This window comes from Scleropages formosus, chromosome 19 (assembly GCF_900964775.1).
Source record: "Scleropages formosus chromosome 19, fSclFor1.1, whole genome shotgun sequence".
NCBI lineage: Eukaryota > Metazoa > Chordata > Actinopteri > Osteoglossiformes > Osteoglossidae > Scleropages > Scleropages formosus.
The window spans coordinates 21,088,478-21,111,562 of record NC_041824.1 but is presented as its reverse complement, the minus strand read 5'-3'; the positions used below and the strand labels follow the sequence as shown (position 1 = coordinate 21,111,562).

The 23,085-nt window shown below is 45.6% G+C and overlaps 1 protein-coding gene across 2 annotated transcripts; it reads left to right on the top strand.

The window, feature by feature from the left end:
• The first annotated feature begins 1,958 nt into the window (after positions 1-1,958).
• On the top strand, positions 1,959-22,136 carry LOC108939391 (SLIT-ROBO Rho GTPase-activating protein 3-like). Of its 2 annotated transcripts, none has more exons than XM_018760698.2 (25): positions 1,959-2,172; positions 5,541-5,650; positions 6,036-6,221; positions 7,665-7,836; positions 8,008-8,170; positions 8,590-8,652; positions 11,419-11,592; positions 11,930-12,058; positions 12,186-12,407; positions 12,643-12,744; positions 13,463-13,648; positions 13,918-14,002; positions 14,291-14,318; positions 14,930-15,026; positions 16,022-16,082; positions 17,693-17,770; positions 17,959-18,087; positions 18,250-18,355; positions 19,058-19,285; positions 19,391-19,446; positions 19,671-19,842; positions 20,044-20,130; positions 20,327-20,434; positions 20,606-20,684; positions 21,304-22,136. In XM_018760698.2, the coding sequence occupies exons 3-25, from the start codon at positions 6,155-6,157 to the stop codon at positions 21,511-21,513; spliced, it is 2,802 nt and encodes a 933-aa protein (XP_018616214.2). In that variant the 5' UTR covers positions 1,959-2,172; positions 5,541-5,650; positions 6,036-6,154; the 3' UTR covers positions 21,514-22,136. The 2 variants fall into 2 exon arrangements, with proteins under 2 accessions (XP_018616214.2, XP_018616215.2); XM_018760699.2 differs by lacking the exon at positions 1,959-2,172 and adding an exon at positions 2,540-2,617.
• The last annotated feature ends 949 nt before the right edge of the window (positions 22,137-23,085 follow it).

The window sequence follows — 23,085 nt, the reverse complement described above, 5'->3', positions numbered from 1 at the left end:
GTTATTCTAGGAAGAAATTAATCTTGAGGGTCTTTCAGCTCCTATGAACAAACCTATTTAACAAAACCCCATGAAATAACGTTTCTGCTTTTGAAGTTTCACAGCAGCCTGATTGTTCTTCTTGTCCCTCTTCATTGTGTTGAATGTTAAAGTATCAGATCGGTGTTGTGGGCAGAGAAGAAGAAGCAAAGTAGGTCAGAACTGTGTGCCCTCAAGAGTAAGAGAGCCAAGCTCTGGGGGAGGGAAGGAAATGGGCTGCGTGCTGCTCTAAAGATGGGGGAGTAATGGTGTGCAGTCTCGGGAGTCCAGCACCATGTGTCTTTTGGAGTACCATGCTTTTTTTACCTTACATGTTCTGAGCCCAGGCTGCTCATGTTCAGAATGCGTCATCGGTGGAGAGAAAGTGATTCACCTTTACTTCTACACTGCCAGCTGTGTTCTTGAGGGACTCGTTTGCTGCAACTTGTAATATTACTATGGGGTATTCAAAGTAAGTAGCTTTTTCAAGGGTACAACACAAACTCCTTCCTGTGAAATAAACGAGAGATACAGACCACAAAGTCAGCACCAAAACATATCTTCCCTTTCACTCCTGCATCTCGTACTTTAGTCACATCCTTCTATTTACCTTCTCTTGGTACGACTCTCCTGTTGACGTCGTTTCAAATTTTGCTGCTGTGGAATTTAGAAATCGTCAGCACCAGGGCACCATGCGAGGCATTTTTGTTTTTTTTTCCGTTTGATGTGTTTTCCCAAAAAGGTGCATGAGAAGGAAAAAAAAATGCATGCGAAAAAAAATAAGATTCAAAGCCTGTTGTTCTCAGCACCTAAGATTCACCACATCCTGGGCGGCTTAGAAAAGCAGAGTGAAAGGAAATGCAAAGAGGGGTGGTGTTTTAACTGGGCCACCATTCAAAGCTCATTAGAGAGCAGACCTTGGGTGGTGATCATCCACTAGCACCTGCCTCTCTCTACAAAACAGGGTACCAGAAGGCACCAAGTCTCCTTATAAATATCTTGAAGACCTGTCAACACTGATCTCCAGTAAAACAGCTCACCATAACCCATAGTCCCATCAAACTTTTTATACTTGAGCTGCTCACAGCTGTGGTTTACCAAGCATTTACAAAGACCCTATGCAACTTTTATATTTACCCTGTACAACATACACACTATGAGTGAATAACCTCAAACCTTCTTAAAACTCACAATTTTCTTTGATTCTTCGACATGACTTTTCTGCCGTTTCGCTTGTTGAACCGACCGATGTTTCAAGAGAAACGGCTAGAAGCAAGACGGCCGAGGCCGTCATTTTCAGTCTTGCTGTGTTTACCGGATGCGGCGTGTGTGTGCAAACACAACCGCCGTTACACTTTGTTGTATACTGTACATTCTGTTGCCCAACTGCCAAGAAACACACTCAGCAAAACTTTGACATTTCTCATGTGAAAGTCAGGAAGGATGATTTGTCTTTTTTTTTTTTTTACGGGCAGACACAACTGTGTCATCTTTTTTGTACGATTTTTACAGATGATATGGAGCTGTGAATTTCCAGTGTGGCAGAAACAACTGAAAAGGTGTTATTATTGAAGTGGGGCTGAGATGACGCCGTCAACTAGGTGTTACAGCAGCACCGATGAAGCGGGCCGCAACCCGAAACCTGCAAGCTGTGTAACCTGCTGGCCGGGATCAGCGGCGTTTGCTCCATCGCTGCCATTAAATATCATATTATATTTATAAACAGGTACATTTCTTGAGCTATAGTCAAACTTCCTTCCTCACTGTTGATCACCATTTATGCTGTATTCATGGAACATGTTTTTTTTTTTTTCCCCTCTTCCACAAAATGAGCAGTCCCCTGTAGTCCACTGTGGTCAAGGTCATACAAGGAACATGGGTAGATGGAGAACAGCAGGGCTGCCATCAAACTGTACCATGTTCTTATTTATAGTTGGGGGGGGGGCAGCGCCGCTCACACATGGAGGTGTGGTTTTAGTTATGCCGGAGCGGAGCGAAGTGGGTATGTGTGAGTGTGTGTGCGGCCGATCGAGAAGGGCACGTCTCAAAAAGCGTGTGAGACGCGGAAAGTGTGGCGCGAGAGATCGGCGCGGCGCTCGGGCGGCTCGAGTGCGAGGCCACGTGTAAGGAACGGAGACAGACACGGACACAGAGGTAGGATTCCAGGCTCTTCTATGAACCGGTGTGGGTTTTGCAGTGTGTGTGACATTTGATTTACTTGTCTTTTTTTTTTTGCAATTGTATTTATGTACAGCAGCCTTGTAGCTCCTTCCGTTCCAGCAGAACCAGGCACAAAGAAGCGTGTGTGTGTCCACAGTGTGTGTTATGTGTCACTTTGACAACACGCCATGGTAGTTTAGAGTGTACAGCGCTGTGCTGTGCGCGTCCCGCGCAGAGTCCCTAGCCGGGCTCCCCGTCCGGCCGCCCGCGCGCTGTGTCTCTGCGCGTGTGTCCGCGCGCGCTTTACGCACTGACTACTTTTCTGTCTCTTCATCTTTGCATGTGTGTGTGTGTAGCGCTGCCAGCCCCTGCAACACCGCTAACTTCGTGTGTGTGCGTCCCATCTATTTTGAGGCAGCCAATTCGTGCTGCGACCACGGTAAGGGCTCTCTTTTCAGTTTTCTGCACAGGTGCAGGTGCTTCTTTTCAAAGACCGTGGAAGCGGTACGTTCTCGCAGCACACTCACTGACTGACACACTCTGTGTGTGTGTGTGTGTCTCAGTTCGCATTGTGCCCGGTAAAAACTTTCCAGAAAACATACAGAAAGAGGAGTAACCCCGATAAAGACACTAAAGACTTCTGTCTGTATGTGTGTGTGTGTGAGAGAGAGAGAGAGAGAGAGGTTATCGCACCGCGCAGTCTCACACACGCCGGGGCAGAAGGGCACGCGGCGAGGCTTAGCTAGTAGTACTGTGTCGCAGTCCGAAACCACGCCGCGAATGTGATGAAGATGACGATGAAGATGGGGTGGGGCAGGAAGAGCGGTGCAGAGAATTCGAGAAGCTGGAGGGAAAGTGGCGCAGCCAAGAGGGAAAATGCTGAAGCGCAGAAAGTGCAGCGCTTACTGGAAGGGTTGTGGAGCGTGAGGATCGGGACTGTGTGTGTCACGTCAATTTCGGGGGGGGGGAGAGACTCAGAGAGAGGAAGAGGAACGGAGAATGCCTTCATGGTGATTTGCAGTGTGTGTACGTGCCTGAGAGAAAAACAAGGAAGTCTGAGGGGGGCTGCGAAGTGCACCGTTTCATCACAGCGGGATGATGAACTTTGCTTTCGCTCACCACACCCAGGCCCGGAGCTCCGCCTCCCTCCCGCCCTTTCTCTCCCTGTCCGAAAGTGTGAGGTGGAGAACTTCTCCCCATCTCTGCTTCTGGGCTGCCCACTCTCCTTACATGTGCTCCTTCATGCTAATACATCTATAGTTAGTACACCACTACCTTGCTCAACTGTTCTAGGCCCTTACAACGGTGTACTACAGCTGGATGTGGGACCTGAACTTGCAACCTTGAGGTTCAAAGGCACTAGTGTTAACCACTGTATCACCAGCCTCAAACACCTTGGTAGAGTTTGACCAAGAGTCAAAGCGAGGCCACTTAACCCAAATGTTCAGGCATCTCCTGTTGACGGATCTTTATCTCAGTGAGCGACAACGCCGCGTGTCCTCCGTTCTCAGCAGGCGCTTCGTCCTCCCCCCGCTTCGCCGAGCCTTCCGCGTTGCTCCGTGGTGCCATCTCGCCCGCGGCTTGTGTTAGAAATGTCCTCTTCGATCCGTAACGTACATTTCCAAGAGGTGCATTTGTGGCCGGTCGTATCAGTAATGAATGTCAAGTGTGTATTTTTACCATTGTTTCATTTTAGTAGTGGTACCTGATTTGGTTTTGAAATCAGTTTGGTGATGTTAGTAATACTGAAAGGAAAATTAAAAAAAAAAAAAAAAAATGCACACACTTCTGCATTACCCACAGATGTGCATGTATAGCGGCGTTGGTGGTCTACAGTGAGGCCTTCAGACACGGCTTCTAGAAACCCACACGGGAATACAGTCAAGGTGTATATCACTAGACTGCCATTCGGTGGTCTGCATTTATATTTACTCAGTGTTAAGAAAGATACATTTATTTAGGGAGGTAATGATACTGGTGCAGTTTAAGGTAAATACCTTGCTCAAGGGTACTAAAGCTAGAGGTGGGATTCAAACCAGCAGCCTTTGTGTCCAAAGGCATTAACTGTAACCGTGACACTAAAAGCGCATCACTCACTGGCATTTAAAGTGTGTGTGTGTGTGTGTGTGTGTGTGTGTGTGTGTGTGTGTGTGTGTGTGTGTGTGTGTGTGTGTGTGTGTGTGTGTGTGTGTGTGTGTGTTCGCGCTCGACATCTCAAGATAGCCATTTCTTTCAGTTACATTTTGACAGAAACACGAAGTGATAAAGGTAAAATGACTCGGTGAAACCCGATGAAAATTTTGATTTCTGCAGAGCTACATATAATAAAGCCAAAAAAACCCTTGTAGTTTTTCATGAGGTTTCAGGCCAAAACACAAAGAAACCAGTAATGAGAGTTACAGCAAATAGCATAATTTTCTCTGCCACAAAAATACATCTAAACAGGATACGTGTTCTTATAGTAATTAGATTTCCATCTATTCATTTAGCAGATGCTTTTCAGTTACAAAGTGGCAAAAAAATACTCTGTGAGACAGTGTTCATTATGCGGGCAAACACCACAAGTTTGTTTTAACTTCAAGCCAACAGCTAACGGAAACGTGTATGAAACTGCAGTAAATGAATATCTGAAACCTTGGTGATCCTTAAGAGATTTGTGTTGATGACATGCATTCTTGTTGTCTCGAAGGTTAACGTGGAAACGTGTTGAAAAAAGTAGCACTGGGTTGCAGAACCTTTTAAGGTTAAGGAAGCGTTGCTCCCTTGTAAAAATGTGAAGATGACGGAGCAGGAAATCCTACAACTATTGATATTTGTGATACAAACATCACAGTTTTTTTTGGTTGCTCCTGGCAACAGCTTTAACTGTTACTGTTCGTACCTGTAACTGTGCCTTCCGCCGCTATTTCTACTATTACTATCCTTTTATTTGTACCACTCTGGGAAAATTTCTGCTGGGGTTCGACGCCATAGAGTGCTGTGTTGTTTTCTTCTGTCGGTTGCAAGTCACTGCTCCTGGTGCCTGAGCGTGCAGTTCGGAGAAAATACACAATTGCCACCGTCTTATTTATTAACATTACGTATAATCGTCGCTCAGTGTATTTGGAGATATTTTCACTCCCAACGTGCACCGTCTCTATGTTGTTGTGAGCCTGTCCTGTGAAACGAAACAAAAACGGCAACCCTCTTCCAAGATGCCGATACCAACATTCAATAAAGTCTGAAAGTAAAGAAAGTATATGCCTTGTAGTGTAAGATATGTTGATGTATGTCAGTGGGTGGTCTCTGTGAGTGTCTCAGTGAAGCTCACATTGCACACAAGGCTTAATTTGCTGTTATTTCTCTATGTTTGTGTTCCACAGGTGAGGGCTCTAAATTGCGCCGAGGCTCAAGAACCGGAAGATCTTATTCTGGTGGACACCGACTTACCCGTCTGCGGTATTTCCCTGGGTATTTCATGTTAATAACACAGGTGAATAGCTTCGGCTACACCCTCAAGGGTTACGATTTCTCTGACAATATCGAAAAGCAACGGAAAGTGCATTAGAGCTGGATTTCTTGCAGGCAAGTGGATCTCATGTGTTAATAGAACGATCACATGCGCTGAGGCTGTAATACACTTTTACTACGTTAAAACATACATTTGTACCCAGTGCAGTTGCACATTCTAAAAGATTTCTCTCTGCTTTCTGTTAATGACGACTTTCTCAACTACGCATTTCCCCGGACTGGTGAGACACAGGGTGTAGAGTGATGACACCCTCACATGGTAGTTACACACAGCTGCAGGAGTTAACAGAGGTCAAGTAGGAACTCCTGCATGAGAAACATTACGTATTTTTCTGTATCTCACGCAGCTTGCGTGTGTGGCAACACCGACAGCGGCACAAGCATTAAGCGCAACTCGGCGATGATCTCGACATAATTTAGTGCAGCCACTTTGTTCGAGGAACGCGGGAGCCTTTGCAGTTCCACCATGACATCGCATGTGAAGCTAAGGAAGGAGAAAGGCGGGCTGGCCGAATATGAAGCACAGATCAAAGGTGAGCGGTCACTTCGGGTTCCCCCCGTTGGTCTCCTTCTGCCGTGTCCCTGTCTCGCTGGCCTTTACACGTCCCTACAACGGTGCGTGGACTGGAGAGCGTGTGTATGTCCGCACGGTGTTTATATATAGACACCGTGTGTGATGCCATGTCCTATGCCCTAGAGAAAGGGGGGTGGCAGTGAAACAGAGAGGTGTGGACCGATCATACCTCCTGTACGGTGCAGAACATCTCTGCTCAATTAGTTCGGTGGTTCTTCTCCATAGCTGAGGTGGCACGTTGCACTCTCTTCTGCCTGTCCCATTTACTTCACGTCAGGGTGCGGTGGGACGCAGACACACAAGCAGGAACCTGTGAAAGACACTCCTGCTGTTTGTTAAACTCTCTGCACCGTACCAAAGATTGCGTTACAAAAAACTCATAGACTCATTTGATTCAAATGATGCAATGTAACAAAATTTTTTGTTATGCTGGTTTTTGGCATTTTCCATTCGGTTTTGTTGGATTAAACATACTTTTGGTGTTAATTTGTACTGTGTGTCAGTTTTTAGGAAGATATTCCTTAATCTTGAAAAGAGCAAATTTTGGTACCGGGTTTCAAGCACTGAATATTCCAGTACCTTTAAAGATTTAGGTGGCACACTGAGTAGTGCTGTTGGGTCAGAGTGCTTGGGTGGTGCGAGAGGTTGTGGGTTCAATTCCCTCCTCAGTCTGTGTGGAGTTTGCATGTTCTGCCTGGGTTTCCTCTGGGTGCTCTGGTTTCCTCTCACAGTACAAAGGCATGCTGTTCAGGTTCCCCCATAGTGTGTGAGTGACAGAGAGAGTGTGTGTGTTCCACTGATGTATGGATGAGTGACCCAGTGTAAGTAGTGTATCTAGCAGTGTAAGTCACCGCGGTGAATAAGGTGTGTGGGCTGTTAACACTACATAGAGTTCATTGGAAGTTGCTTTGGAGAAAAGCATCTGCTAAAGGTGAATATTTTCTTGAATATTGTGCTACTTTCTCCAATGTTCTGGTGCTTCTAGAATCTTCTAGTGGCTCCTGTGTTTCAATATTTTTCTAGAATGTTCCAGCACATAATATCTATGTAATTTTTTTTGTTAATACATGACATTTACAATATCGCAATATAGTGTTCCTTATATGTGTGAGTGAAAATTCTGTAGAAAAATTTCATAAAATTAGCTGCTAAAACTGAAACTCTAGGAGAATAGGTGGTATTTTTGTAATCAGTAAACTTTAATCATAATCAACTCAAAATTCGACATAACTAAGAACTGAAAAATTTTGTTGTGTTTTGTAACGCTCTTGAACTATTCTGTGATATTGATTACCTTTTCATTTTTAATTTGCTATCAGGCAATAATATGCATAAAATATTGACTCGCTCGCGGAAGCTGGCTAGGGTTTAACAGCTTCTGGTGTCGCTGTGATCTCCTCAGAGTTGCGTGGCCAGCTATCGGATCAGCTCAAGGTGGTCGACTCCCAGCTGGAGCCCAAGACGCTGCTGCTGCAGGACCTGTGCGACTACCTGCGTCGGCGCGGGGAGATCGAGGCCGAGTACGCCCGCTCCCTGGAGAAACTCACCGAGAGGTTCGCAGCCAAGACAAGGAGGTGAGGACTGGAAGAGGGGAGCTGAAATCTCTACTGTTGGCTCAGCTCAGTCAGTTGACTGCTGAGCAGCATGATCTTTGTACAGCGCAACAAAGCACAGGGTTATGAAAAGATTGCCTTCCTCTTCCTCTCCCCATCACTAACGCCCCCGTCTTCCTCTCCTCGGCTCAGGAAGGAGCAGAGTGAGCAGTCGGTGGCCCAGTGCTGGCTGGTTCTGCTGAATCAGACTCGGCAGGAGAGCAAAGACCACGGTGCCATGAGCGAGTGCTACAGCTACACCCTGACCCAGCGCCTGGCGCACTGCCTGGAGGACACACAGCGGCTGGCCAAGCGGGTGAGCCCAGCACAGCCCTTCAAGTGCCTCAAACACTGATTTAGAGCAAAAGAAGACGGAGCACAGAGTCGCAACACGGTGCATGTAGCAGCAAACTTTTCCTTTTAAAAAAGGGAATTTGAGTGTTTTTTTAGTCCCTGTTGACAACCCACTGAAACCGAAACCATTTCCCTATAAGACAGCTTTCTGTACCTCTTTTTGGCTCTGCTCAATTCCACCTTCCGCTGACCATGCGTCAGTTAGCTTTTGAGCTTGACTCGGGATCATTCACTATCAAGAGCTGCTTCTCTCTCATTTCTTTTCTGAAAAGTTATTCCTCATGTTCCTATGTCTGATCCTCCACCTTTCAGTCCCTTGTTTTTTTTGAGTGTCAGCATTAACGCACCTCCCCTCTCTCGTGTCCCATCTCTATCTTTCAGAGTAAAGAAATAGGTCTTCAGATGCAGGAGGATCTCCTGAAAGTCACCTCCGAGGTGCAGACGGTGAGTCCAACAGCATGACGGCGAGACCGAGAGGTGTGTTGCCCATTGAGACATGCCAACACGGCTGGCCTGGCAGCGAATTAGAATACAATTGTGAAATACTTCATCCTTTACACATTATACATTGCCGAAACAAGTAGCTTAACAATGCATGTCTCTTTGAACAATAAGAAGGGTATTTCACAAGCTTCCCATTCCCATCGGCCAAGAAAAGGTAAAAATTATAAAGCAGAACTGCAGTTTCGCTCATTTACATAATGCTATTCTCCTAAGCAACTTACAAGGTTAATGTATCTACAGTTTTTACCCCTTTATACAGCTGAGCAATTTAGGGTGAGTATCTTGCTCAAGGGTACTACAGCTGGAGGTGGGATTCAAACTTGCAGTTTTCAGGCACAAAGGCAGCAGTTCTAACCACTACACTACCAACTTCCCCTAACTACTCCAACCTATGTCATATGATAACAAGGTTGCCTGTGCTTTGGTGGCATATCACCACCCCAAAACCACTGCCACTAAATAAAAAACATTTACAGGAACCCTCAGGTGGCCTGAGGTGCAACCTTTTCCTTTCGGTTAGGGTTAGGGTTGTTCCAGTGACTGAACCGGTTGTGCTCTGGTTGGCCCAGTCTGTGCTCTCTCTGAGTGACTGTTGTAGCTGCAGTCTGATTCAGCAGCTGTCTCTGCTGTGCTGTTCCAGTCCCTGTTCAGGCATGCTGAGAATAGTTGCCCGTGAGGACATTTTTACAGGTTCAGCTCTTGACATGCTTGAGCTTTGCACTTATCTAGGTTGGATTCCTGCTTCTGATCCTTTTGACTCGATGTGGCTGCATCTACATTATATAATAATGTCTCTATCAAAACAGAGACAGTATTATACATCATTAGAAATGAGAAAGTAACACAATAATTCAGGCTGCTGTTGTCATTGCATATTAAATTCCAAGTAGTAAACTAATAGCTATCTCAATAAAATATTTTTAAAGGCCAACACAGCTGCAGGTACTAAACAGCCCTGTCAGGTACAAACCTGTTTGGTATTTTCACGTTGCAGATACACTAGAAACTGCCTGATACTGCTAAGCTTGATGTACTACTTCTATAAAAGCACCACACCACTGGGACTTCTGCATGTATTATTATTATTATTATTATTATTATTATTATTGAGCTGAAGCCTCAGTCCAAGGCATTATAAAAAGAATATAATTTACAATTTACTGCTTATAATCTGACACTAACTTCAAGCTATTAGACATGAGCAAAAGAGAATTAAACAAAGCAAAATCAAATAAATTATCCTTGTCCATATCCAGGTATCCAGGGGAGCTGCCCTTTCGTTGCATTAAGGGTTTAAGCTGGACTTTTGTCAGAGTGATTTAAGTAAATGTTTCTCCTTTCGTCCTCTTGGCTCAAAGTTTGCTCATCCACCTATATAGGGGGATGACCGTTTATTTTGGAAACAGACCTGACTGTTTGCTCCGTGATTTGTCAATAACTTGTCTCCGGTACCGAAATGGTACAACTAACTCAAAAAGTCCCCGTAAAACCCTGATTCACATATCAGTGCTCAGTGACTCAACTCCAAAGGCAGAAGATGACATCATAAGAAATATCTTTATATGTGGGGGGCTGCACATGGTTAGAGCTGCTCCCTTGCACTCGAAGGACCCAGGTTCGAATCAGCACTCGTGCTGTTTTACCCTTGAAAAAGGTAGTTTCTCTTAATCACTCCAGTAAAAACGATCCAGCGGATTAAGTGGGTGAACAACCATAAGTAGCCGAGCCTGTAAGATTAGAGAAAAGTGCCAGGTCACTATGATATTCTTTATTATTCTCTGTGGGGCGATTTTCAGTCCACATCAGTTGAGAAAGCTGAAATAGTTTGTGTCGCCGTCAGTGCGAAACAAAACAAGAATACACGCTTTCACAAAAAGTGTACAGCAGCAACCTCAGCAGCGTCAAGTGTGACCGTGCTTTACGAACCATGTTTTACTACATGTGTTGGAATGGCAGAGAAGTCACCTGTTAGTTTTAAAAAAAATTCAGTTATAATTAACTGTTGGTAAAAGCTGCATGTAAGTGTCTAGGGCAGGGAGGTGACTTCTCCCTTAGTCACTTTTCTCTGCAGTGACGCGTCTAGGGTAGAGGTTGCATGGAGAAGTAACACGTCTTCGGGTCGCCTTCCTTACAGCTGCTAGCAATTAGTTTTCTTTCGTATTCACATTAGTTTATTAATCGGGCGGGGGTCCACAGTGGGTTGGACCGGGTCCTGCTCTCCGGTGGGTCTGGGGTTCGAGTCTTGCATGGGGTGCCTTGCGACGGCCTGGCATCCCGTCCTGGGTGTGTCCCCTCCCCCTCCAGCCTTACGCCCTGTGTTGCTGGGTTAGGCTCTGGCTCCCCGTGACCCCATATGGGACAAGCGATTTCAGATGGTGTGTGTGTGTGTGTTAAGCAGGTGCTTTTCTCCAGAATAACAATTATTAACTAGTAGTATTCAGCTGATGTCTTTATCCAAGGCGACTTACAGCGTTAGGCACTCTACACTAACCTCCTGACAGTCATTCTCCCATCTATACAGCAGAGCAGTGTAACACACATTCAAAGACACATTCACATACTGTCGGCTATTTAGAGTGACCGGTTCACCTGAAACACGTCTTTGGACACCGGTGCGAACACAGGGCAAATATGCGAAGTCCCCGGTGGAAAATCAGCAGTACAAAGAGACGGGTGTGTGAAACATGTGATGTGTGTCGACTGAAGGCCTTGAAGACCTATCACCAGTACCACACGGACTGCCTCGCTGCTGAGGGAAAGCTGAGAGAAGTGGCCCGCCTGGATGACCGGCAGATGGGGAAGTGCACCGAGATGAGCATGAGTCAGTCAGCAGGCCAGAGGCGGGGCACTGTCAAGAAAATAGAGAGGCAGATAGAAAAGGTACATTTTTTTTCATTTCATAATAGAAACCGTTTTGGAATACAATTACTAGTCGATGATGCAGTGGCATCCTGTCCAGGGTGTATTTCCATCCCAGTATCACTGCATTATTCACTTTATCAGCCGCTGCTCAGTGAATATTGATGAATCAGTGAATATTATTGTAAATCCCATGGTTCTTATTTTCATTGCTCATGCTCTTCTTAGCTTCTTTCTGGCTTTTACCACAGATATTGAACTGATTCATTCATTGCTTTTATGCTCTTCTAATACTAGATCACCTCTGTGCTTTGGTTACCTGTGTGTGTGTGTGTGTGTGTGTGTGTGGTGCATACAGAGACAGGGGAGGTTCCAGGAAGCCCAGCTCAAGTGCACTAAAGCTCGCAATGACTACCTGCTGAACCTGGCTGCTGCCAACTCCTCCATGAGCAAGCATTATCTGCAGGACATCTGCACTCTTATCGATGTGAGTACTCCTCGATCTGTGTGTACGTGTATGTGTGGGTTACTAGTCAGTGGGCAGATCCAGATTAGAGTGTAACTCATACACTGCATTCAGTGCTATTTCTTTGCGTCTGTGATTTCTCCCTCAGTGTACGGATCTCGGCTACCACCTGTCAGTGTCTCGAGTTATGCAGTGTTACCTGTCCACTCACTACCGAGCCCAGCAGAACCTCAAGGAAGGTCTGCAGCAGCTGGACAATGCAGTGTCCAAGCTGGACCAGAGCCGGGACAGAAACGTGCTGTTGCAGGCCCACAATGCGACCTTCTGCTTGCCGTTTCACTTCCAGTACCAGCCTCATGAGGGTGACCAGGTGTGTGTGTGTGTGTGTGTGTGTGTGTGTGTGTGTGTGTGTGTGTGTGAGAAAGAGAGCAAGAAACACAGAGATAAAGAACTTGCCAGTCTTCAGCAAGCCCGTGAGGATTTGTCTGTGTGTGAATGGGTGTGTTTTAAGCCTGAGGATATCTATCTATCTATCTATCTATCTATCTATCTATCTATCTATCTATCTATCTATCCCTCTCTCTCTCTCCCTCTCCCTAACTCAGGTGTGTGAGGTAAGCGCGGAGAATCAGGTGAAGTATGAGCTGGAGACCCGGTTCCAGCAGCTCCAGTCACGGCTAGCTGCTGTCACTCTGGAGACCGAGGAGGTACCTACCCGTACACTTCTCCGCTGTCACACTACATACCGACATATTACACAGAGAACCAAACCAGTGCAGTAAAAGAAAAAAAAAAAAATGAGGACGGGGCAGCAGCAGGCGTAGTGCTTAGAGCCGCCACCTCGAAGGACTCGGGTTTGAGTCCCACTTCCTACTTTAGTAGCCTTGAGCAAGGTGCTTACCCTGAATTACTTGAGTGAAAATGGTCCAGCTGTAGAATTACATAATAAATTTTTAATTGAAAGTAGCTTAACATTCTACGTTACCTTGGGAAAGAGCATCAGCTGCATGAACAAATGTAAATGTACAGCACTACTCTGCGATGGCGCAGTACCCAAGCGTTTCCCCATCAGAATGACCACAGTCACACTGCTTTTACCGTGCAGCACTGCTATAAAGGGAAGCAGGTGACATACGTCTTCTTACAGGTAGTCTTGAAACATGAAGGCTCCCAGGTCAAGTTTTAGGAAAGATTTTACTCCAGTACCGCTGAAAATGCTGATTGACGTGAACAGTTCTAATAACATGTGTAGGTGAGCAGGATGAGGGAACTTGTAGGCCGCTTTGGGTAAAAGTGTCAGCACGAAAAATGTAGCAATACGCTCAGTACAAATGCTGCTATTTAATATGCATGAAAGTCCAGTGCCATGGAAACATGTCCACGGGTACTGACTAAACCACTTCCTGTTTTGTGCTTTCCACAAAGGTCAGCAAAACACTTCGCGCCACCTATTCGGCTCTACTGGAAAGCATCAGTGACGACGACTGCGGCTCCGCACCTGAGCATGGCAGCACGCAGCCGCAGGAGGCCGGTGGCGAAGCCCCTGGAAGCAAGCCTAGCCTGGCCAAGCGCAGAGCCAACCAGCAGGAGACCGAGGGTTACTATTTCACGGTGAGAAGTGAGATGAGTGTGTCACGGTCTCACGAATTATGGTGACACATGACATCATCACACACTGACCTTTGTGCCGAGCATCACACCTAATAGGTCTGAAACTGGAGACCGAGACTATATCGATCGCTGTGGTTTTGATACTGACTGCTGTGACAATAAAAATAACGTGATACCGTGGTTCTGGCTTTGAAGGTGATTGCTTTCATGACGGTGGTCATGTTTTAGTCAGTAATCATGCTCTATCTGTCCTGAATTCCTCTTCTTAGAAAGTGAAAGAGCACCTCAGTGGCAGATCTCTGATCTCCAAGCTTCAAGCCAAGCACGACCTGCTCAAGGAGGCCATAAAGAAAGGTAGAGCTCAGAGTTGGCAATGTAGAAGTGAAGGAGCTGGTGTGTTGCACAGCGCTATATAATGACAGACTTTGTGTAGTGTAAAATCAGTGTCGTTGAGAGTAACACACATTATGCAGTGTAAAGCTCACGTGGCTCTCTAGTGCTGCTCGCTTGCAGAGGATGCACACCTGTAATGCTGCGCTCAGAAGTCAGCAGCTCTTTGCTGACAGTTATATGTGGTGAAGGTCTGAATTATTAATTCAGTTCTCTGTCTCCTTCTCCCGATCTTTCTCTGTTTCATCCCAGCTGAGGCCATGGACAATGATCCCTCCAGGTACAGTAACTCCACTGCTGGCCTCTCTCTCTAGCCAAGTGTCACTCGTTTTTCTTTGAGTTTCCAGAATTAATGCATATAAGTGCATATTAATGCAGTAGAAAGTTTGAATAGACCTGGGCAGTACTGGGCACAAACTGCACAGAAGCGTAAAAGTAAAGCAAACCGCCAGTTTCCACTGTCGACTTGTGATCCAAATGCCTCGTGGAAACAATCTAGTTTCCGTCCAGCGTGCTCAAAATTTTGACTGGATCTGAACTGTACTGGTACCTCAAGTGTGGTCACATGCTGCAGAACAGCTCAGTAGCGGCACTGCTGCTCAAGTCACAGCGCTACCACAACCATCTGCAAGAAGATCAAGACCCTTCCTGTCTTGTACTACTAAGAGCACAGGACGAGGGAACCAGTAAAAGAGAAAAGAATGTGGAAGTGACTTCCTGGTATGTGTTGCGTATGAGAAGGAAGGATGGGAAATGTGACCCGAAGTCTCTGTAGCTGTGGCCGGAAAGTGCGGAATCGCTTGTGTGACCCGGCAGATCAGGCCATTCATATTGTTTCAGTGTGGAAACATGTTTGCGCTGTCTGAGTTCACGATCCATGTGTGTCCCCAGAGCGCAGTCCAACAGGTCGGTGCGCCTGCGAAAGGCCCGGCCCTGCTCCCAGTACAGCCACAAACTCTTCAATGGGGACATGCTGTCATTCATTCAGGTACGCAGCAGAGCTGCTGGCACTCCAGCCCAGCCTCATCCCCCTTTGTCCCTGTGTGCTTCACGCCCTCCGAGGAGGTGCTCCATCCCCTGTCCCTTTCCTCCAGTTTGCTGTGACACACTGGAAAAAAATGCCTGCGGCCGTTACGCTGAGAGAAACGGCGAAGGCCACGTAGAGGCCTTGAGACTGGAAAATGTGAGCCGCTGTGGGCTTGTGACAGCTCAGCATTCAGCTTTTTTTCTGCAACTGGAAAACCCAGTTGTGGTTTTTGATGAGAGGCAGGAAAGCTTGTAGTGCGAACTGTCACTCTGGTATTTTTAATTGGCGACCATAATGCGTGAAAATGTGAACGTTAGAGTTCTAAGGAGGTGATGAAGTTAACTGTCGGCGCATCACAAACAGCCTAGCAGAGTCAATCAGTAGTAACCCGACCTGAACCACAGCTGGAGTACTGTACTCTACATCTCCCTGCCGTCCGGTGGAGCGGTGTAGTCTGATCCCTCCTCGGACGTTGGTGTCACACTCTCTCCTGATACATCCTGAAATGTCCCATTTGGGCGAGCTGTGGAACCACCAACTGTGCAGCCAACTGGCAGAGGATGCAACACCACTGCTGTGTCCTGCCGTGTTCGAACCATCTGTTGTGGACAGAGTCACTGTGCGGATCGTGGCAGCGTCAGGGACGAGAGCTTTGGCTTCCTGTGGGCACTCCCTCTATGTCCTGCTTTGAAACCCTGAAAAAGACTCTGCTTCTTTGCTTTGTCTGTGACCCTTCTTCTCTCCTGTCCACATCCCTGTGTGTCCCCTCCTGTCTCTCTGTCTGCTCGTGCCCCCCCCCCCTTATCCCCCTAACTCTGTACACCCACCAGGACTAAGAGGAAAAAGTCTCGGATGCAGGTACTCCTACCTGTCTCTGCCCTGCCTTTCAATGCAGTGTAGTTTGGGTGTCGGTAACAGACTGAACATCAGTGTCTAAATGTCACTGTCTTTCCCAGAGCTCAGGGCAGCAGATCCCTCTTGTGGTGGAGAGCTGCATTCGTTTCATCAACCTGCATGGTGAGTGGGACCCAACATATCACAGAACCCTACGGCAGCTAGGCGTGTCACGCTTGGTTTACACTGGATCCTCACCTTAGAAACTCAAGCAGCACCAGAATTGTGTTCGTAAATCAGATTGTTTTATAAATCCAACCTCTAATCAGTAAAATCTTAATAATACCCATGTCCCTCGATTTTCTATAAGCTGGCTTCAGTGAAAACCTCAGATAAAGCTGTAATGAGTTAAAAAATCACTCGTGTTTATTTATTACATTTTCATGAACCGCCCATCCTATGCAGCGTTGTTGTTTTACATATCCTGCCCTGGAAGCGCAATCTGTAGCCAGGACAACCATCTGTTGCAGGACCGTTATTTTGTTATTTCAGATTATCTTAAAACAACATGTACCACATTTATCAGAATCACACACCTTTTCTGACGCTGCTTGCTCCGAGTAGGGTTGCAGCAAGCCTAACCCGGCAACAGAGGACACGGGGGACGCTCCCCGGCTGGGACGCCGGTGCGTTGCAGGGTACCCCAAGCCACACTTGAACCCCAGACCCACCAGAGAGTGGGACCCAGCCAAACCCACTGTGCCACCGTAACCTCCCTGGCCATTTTCAGTTTGCTTTATTTTCCATCAGTAAAAACCTAATCATGGAAATGTACCTTAGTTTATTTATAAGTTTGGTAAAAGTCTTTGATGTAGGTATGATAAATAAAAAATACTGTAAGATTTATTATTAATGTCGAACTACAAAAAAATGAAAGCTAAATATATATATGTGCTGTAGCTAGAAAGAGGGGGTGTGGTAGCGCAGCAGGTTTGCCTGAGTCTTGCTCTTTAGTGGGTCTGGGGTTCGAGCCCTGCTTGGGGTGCCTTGTGATGGACTGGCCTCCCATCCTGGGTGTCTCCCCTCTCCCCAGCCTCATGTCCTATGTTGCTGGGTTAGGCTCCAGCTCACTGTGACCCCACTTGGGACAAGTGGTTTCAGTGTGTCTCTCCATATATTCCTATTTAAGAGTGATTGTTTATCCCATAAACATGTGCAACATTTCTCAGACATTATAAAAGGGGCAGCTGGTAGTGTAGTAGTTATAGCTCTTGCCCTTACACCCAAGGGTTGCAGGTTCAAGTCTCACCTCAAGCTATAGTGTTCTTGAGCAGGGTACTTACCCTAAATTGCTCCAGTAAAAATTACCCATCTGTATGAAAGGATGAATAATTGTAAGTTGCTTTGAAGGAAAGTGTCACCTAAAAGAATAAATGCAAATGTCACAAACAGTGTAGCGACTGTGAAGGCCACCTGATCTGGCCTCATATTTTGCATTTTACTGTCTACATCTAATGACAACGTACAAAAGCAGGTGATGTTTGCTCTGCAGCCAACATGTGTTTGGAAATACACTAGTGAAGAAAATACATAAATACAAAAATAAAATAAATGGGAAAACATTTCTGACAATTTGTAACTTGAATGCTTGCAGCATGAGAACCCAGTGCATCTGTGACAGTTATGCTGGACCTGAGATCTGCACTGCGATGCACATGTGTCATGTGGTGTTTGCTCAGGGAGGAGAGCGTCCTTTCCAGTAAGAGTTAAATATGTGCGCTTCGTTCCATAAGGTCTGCACCATGAGGGGATATTCCGTGTCCCAGGATCGCAGAGCAAGATCAACCTCATCAAGGATGCTTTTGAAAGGGGTAAATGTTTCCCTGCCTTCCTTAACTTTGCATTTTATTCACTCAGCTCACCGGTATAAACAACAATAACTTCTGATTTACTGTACGCTTAACTATGTGCTTTTTGCAGTGTTTTACCTTGGACCTTGTTAAAAACAGTGCTAGTGTTGAAATCACAGTCACTGATGCCGCATCTCTTGCGAACCCAGGAGAGGACCCCTTGACAGACAGCGAGTGTGACCTAGACTCAGTGGCGGGAGTGTTAAAGCTCTACTTTAGGAGCTTGGAAAAGCCCCTCTTCCCCTCGGAGAGCTTCAGCCAGCTCTTGGAATGTGTTCGTAAGGCCTGCCGCACACTTCCTGGTGTCTGTGCACAACAGCGAGGACAGCAATGTCCCTTTTTAATGGGGGGGTTGCGTGTTGTCCTTTCGATCTTGCCCACGTGGTGAATCCAGGCGCTTTGCTGAGAGCCACTTCCCTTCTTTTCTTTTTCACACACAGAGATAGACAGCGAGACAGAAAGGGCCGCCCGCATCAAGTCCCTCATCACCTCTTTCCCTCCTGATGTCGTCATTGTCATGAGATACCTCTTTGCATTCCTTCATCAGTGAGTACCGCTACCTACATAAGTCCACTATTTTTTTTACATTTACTCACTTATCTGATGCTTTTCTCCAAAGCCACTTAACAACGTTAAGCTACTTACAATTATTTAAGCATTTATACGGCTGGGTAATTTTACTGGATTAATTTAGGGTAAGTACTTTGTTCAAGTGCACTACAGCTGGAGGTTGGATTCGAACCTGTGACCTTTTTATCCAAAGGCAGTAGCTAGTTAAAATCAGTACAGTACTGGTGCATTAGAACTTAAACAACAGTGCTGGAGAACAAGTGGCGTACCTCCTAGAGCTTCTGCCATGCACCCAAAGGACCCAGGTCTGAATTTCACCCCCTGTTGTGGTACCCCTTGAGTAAAATACTTATGCTGAATTGCTCCGCTATAAACGAGAAAGAACAAAAGATGTACTCAACTTATAGTGAAATTAAGAATAAAGGGCCTGGGTGCTCAAAACCCCCTGGTCTATGTAAGATTTGAGCTTGAGTGTGCTGTCCCATCATTGCTCCAAAATGCGGTAAAAATAACCCAGCTGGATAATTGGTAAATCAGTGTAAGATGCGTTGGAGAGTGTCAGCTAAGTAAAGGTAAAGTAATACTACTGCAATGATACTGTTGTGGTAGTACTACTAAAGAGGTCTCACTGTGTATTCTAATGCCTCCAAATTACCAGTGTTTTTCCGCCCTGCCCAGTGTGACCCAGTACAGCGACGAGAACATGATGCAGCCTTACAACCTCGCCGTGTGCTACGGGCCCAGCTTGCTGAGGGGGGCCGAGACGGAGGACATAGTAGCACTGCAACCCCAGATCAACGCGCTGGTCAAGACCATGATACTCCAGCACGAGAGCATCTTCCCAAGCCAAGCTGAGCTGCAAGGCCCCATCTATGAGAAGTGCATGACCCTGGAGCAGGAGTACTGGTAAGGAGAGAGGAGCGCAGACACATACATGCAAACACACACATACACGACACACACTTATAGCCAACTGGGTGCAACCTTTGCTGTGCGATGGTGTGTCTGCAGTGAGCCAGTCATGGAGGAAGGAGAAGGAGACGCAGAACAACTTCCCAGTGAGGACGGTAAGGAAGACAACTGGAAACATGAAATTTCATTGGATGGAAACCAGAAGATCCAAATGGCTATAACATAAATGTTGAAACTTTGTTGCAAGGTGTGACCATGATGGAAATGATCTCAATTTCTGTTATTGCTCTGTACACATGCTGGGCACATGTAGGAGGTCCGTAAAGCAGTTTCAGTGATGGGCTGATTTTACTGTATTGTACTGTATTTCCTTTTACAGAGTGGGATGCTGTGGCTATGTTTGACTATGTGTCCCGTTCCTCTGCTGAGCTGTCATTCAAGCAAGGGGATTACCTCATACTCCATAGCAGGGCATCTGTCGACTGGTGGAGAGGAGAAGTGGGTGGAGTTAAGGGCCTCATCCCTGACAAGTACATCAGTGTTATTGATGGGTAAGTATCATCATAATAATTAAAAAAAAATCTTACTTCCCATTTTATTTCAGTTTTGTAGTCATACGTTTACTTTCCAAAGGGAACTTTCTGTTGAACTTTTAACATGAACTTCAGTGTGGACAGTGCAGCTGGGAATTAAAGGGAATAAAACATCCAGCACATCCCAAGTTGGAATGCTGTTACACATGTCAACTCCAGGTCGACGCGAGGGAGGGTGGAGCAAGCAAAAGCGGGCAGCACCGGGAACCTCTCCATGGAGCCCCAGACTGCGGAACAAAGCAACCGGTATCGGAAACCGAATCCTGTTTTTGTCCAGCATCCCCTGCTGTAGACGATATGCAATATGTGATGGCTTCATGGTCACCGCAGCGTGTGGGAGCACAGAACTAGCGGATGGATAATTCACTGTCAAAAGCAAACTATAACAAATATTTTAAGTCTAATTGCATGTATTCTCTGTCTGTCTTGGTGTGCTTCTCAGTCTCAGGGTGAACAGTGACTGTGGCTCCATTCCCAGCAGTGGAAGGAAAGTGGGTGAAGCGAGGTGGTTCCCTCCTTCCCACAACCCTGCCCATGGACATCACTCAGGGTACATCACGTGTACAAATCAATGGGCTCACCTGCACACACCTGTTCTGCTGTTTGCATTCGGATACTTATGCTTTTTTTTATCACTTATTGCCAGGTGTCTAGACAGCTCTTGTTCATCTTTTCTTTTTCATGTATAAATCTCAGTAAGTCCCCTTTATTTTCCTTCCAGAGCCCAAGATAGAAGAGCCACTTTGGAAAATGTGAAACCAATGGGAACACAAGACAAACAGACGGGACAGTTTGACAAGGTCAGACACTGTTACTTTACAAAAACAGTTGTGTACAGTAGGATTTGAACTTACATCAATTACACAAAATTACAAAATTTTAAAGATCTTAGTTATTGATTATGCATTGATTATGATTAGTAAAGGTTTACTGATTAACCATATGTTCTTCTAGAGTGTCAGTTTTAGTTCGGTACTTAATAGCCATTGAAAGATTCTAGAAGGCGCCAGAACACTATAGAAAGTAGGAAAACATTATAGGAAACATCACACTCTAAAAGGTACTGAAACATTCGGTGCTTGGAACCCAGTGCCAAAATTAGCTAATTTCAAGAATGTGGAAGATTTTTCTAAAAACTGACATATAGTAGAAACTAATGCCAAAATGATGCTTAATCTAACAAAAATAAATGGTTTTGCAAAATGCAAAAAAATGACATAATAAATTTTCTATTACATTGTGTTACCAGTACTGCATACATTTCTTCTGTAATACTGTCATAATTTAAATTATCTATAAAATATAATACCAACAACTGCAACGAATGTATTGCGTATACATGTGTTAACTTGGATGAAGTTTGTTGAATACATTTAATTTACGGAAAATGTTGATGTTGTCATTATGTTTCACTCGTAGGAGATGAACTTCCAGATGAACTCGGTTTTCAAGGAGCTCCTGGCTCGTCAACCCCTTGTAGATCAAGCCTCCACCACCTCCTGCACATCACCTGGCTCTCTTTTGTCACCGTCTCTTCTTCGCCCCGTACAGAAGAAGACAGGTGCTGGGGTGGGAGGGTACAGTTCAGACAAGCTGACCAACAGGAATGAGAGAACTTTGGGGAAATAAGGGATAAGGGAAAACAAAAGAATGAAAGAGAGAAGTGAATAAAATATGGAATAAGGGTAGAAAAAGAAACTGAGATGGGGGTGAGACTGGGTAGGTAATTGATGGATTGAGAGACAATTTTTAAAATATATTATTAGAAAATTTTCCATCTAAAATATGTATTGTCAATGCAGCACAGTTCAGTGGAGCATAAAGTCGAGGCTGTGTTTTCATAGACAGGCACCTGTGTCTGTGGAAGCAGTCATCATCATTACCTCCGTAAAGGTGCATTATGTGCACAAGAGAGGATGTTTGGGCTTTTGTGATTTGTATTTGGAGGAAGAGAGAAGATGGAGAGAAATCCCGTGTAGGGTCAGCACTGCACACCGGGCGCTGTGGCTGACTGGCTGTGGTAGTGCTTCTCCAAACATGCTGATGTGCTCCAAGTTCTCCGGTGGAGGACTGAGGCTTACCCAGGCAACCAGTGTCACACCACAGAGCGCGAGTTCCTCCATCCACTGCTCACATCTTCCATGAAAAGAAGCAGATATACTGCAAAGCCTTTCTAACCACCACGCTTGCTATGGTTTTTGCTTTGTTCGCAATTTTTTTATGTACCGAGTGTGTTGTTGTTGGACAATATAAAATGCGTTGATCATAAAAAATGGTTTTGCCGTCTTTTTCAAAATAACAGTGATTTATTCTTCACATCATGAATGCTGGGCACACAGGTCAAGCCAAACCTGTGTCCATCAAGCTCAGGGGACCGTAGATCTGAAAGTGAAGAGCACAGTTTGAAAAGCCCCATCATTTGTACTGATTGTACTGAATGGAGTCTCTCTGAATACAGCGACAGACAGAACAGAACAGGGTAAACGAAAGGGAAAACGGAGGAGGGGAGGAGACAGTGAAAAAGATGTATCACCTCCTCCTGGAACATTTTCTCAAGGAGGTACACAATTTGTTTTGCAGCATTTGCCCTCACGCAGGTAACCAGGATTGAACGACATCAACATTTTACATTTATTTAGCAGACACTTTCCTTCAAAGCAACTTCCAATGAACTCCATGCAGCATTATCAGCCCACACACCTTACTCACCAAGGTGACTTACAGTGGGTTGCTCATCCATACATCAGTGTAACACACACCCTCTCTCTGTCACTCACACACTATGGGTGAACCTGAACAGCATGTCTTTAGACTGTGAGAGGAAACCAGAGCACTCAAAGGAAACCCACACAGAGACAGGGAGAACACGCAAACTCCACACAGACAGAGCAGGGATCGAACCCACATCTTCTTGCAGCACCCACACGTTATGAGACAGCAGCACTACTTGCTGTGCCACCGTACCACCTGTTTTTTATCTCTTCACTAATTTCACAAAGACATGATGGCAGTTAATTACACAATGTGACATTTTATTCATTAGTCTTCAGTTTTAGAAAATTTTACCATGTACTTTGTGCACTCATGTTCTTGGACACTGGTAATGTAACGTACGGTGTGGTATAATCTAGCTGCGGAATACACAGCACTAAAAAGGTAACGTAAGATGAAATGCTGCGTGGGTGTGAACGTGTGTGTCTA

Coding starts and splice junctions, on each gene's coding strand:
- LOC108939391 (XM_018760698.2), top strand. CDS start 6,155: ATGACATCGCATGTGAAGCTAAGGAAGGAGAAAGGCGGGCTGGCCGAA. Junction 11,593..11,929: donor TAGAGAGGCAGATAGAAAAG/GTACATTTTTTT, acceptor TGGTGCATACAG/AGACAGGGGAGGTTCCAGGA. Junction 16,083..17,692: donor TCGTTTCATCAACCTGCATG/GTGAGTGGGACC, acceptor TCGTTCCATAAG/GTCTGCACCATGAGGGGATA.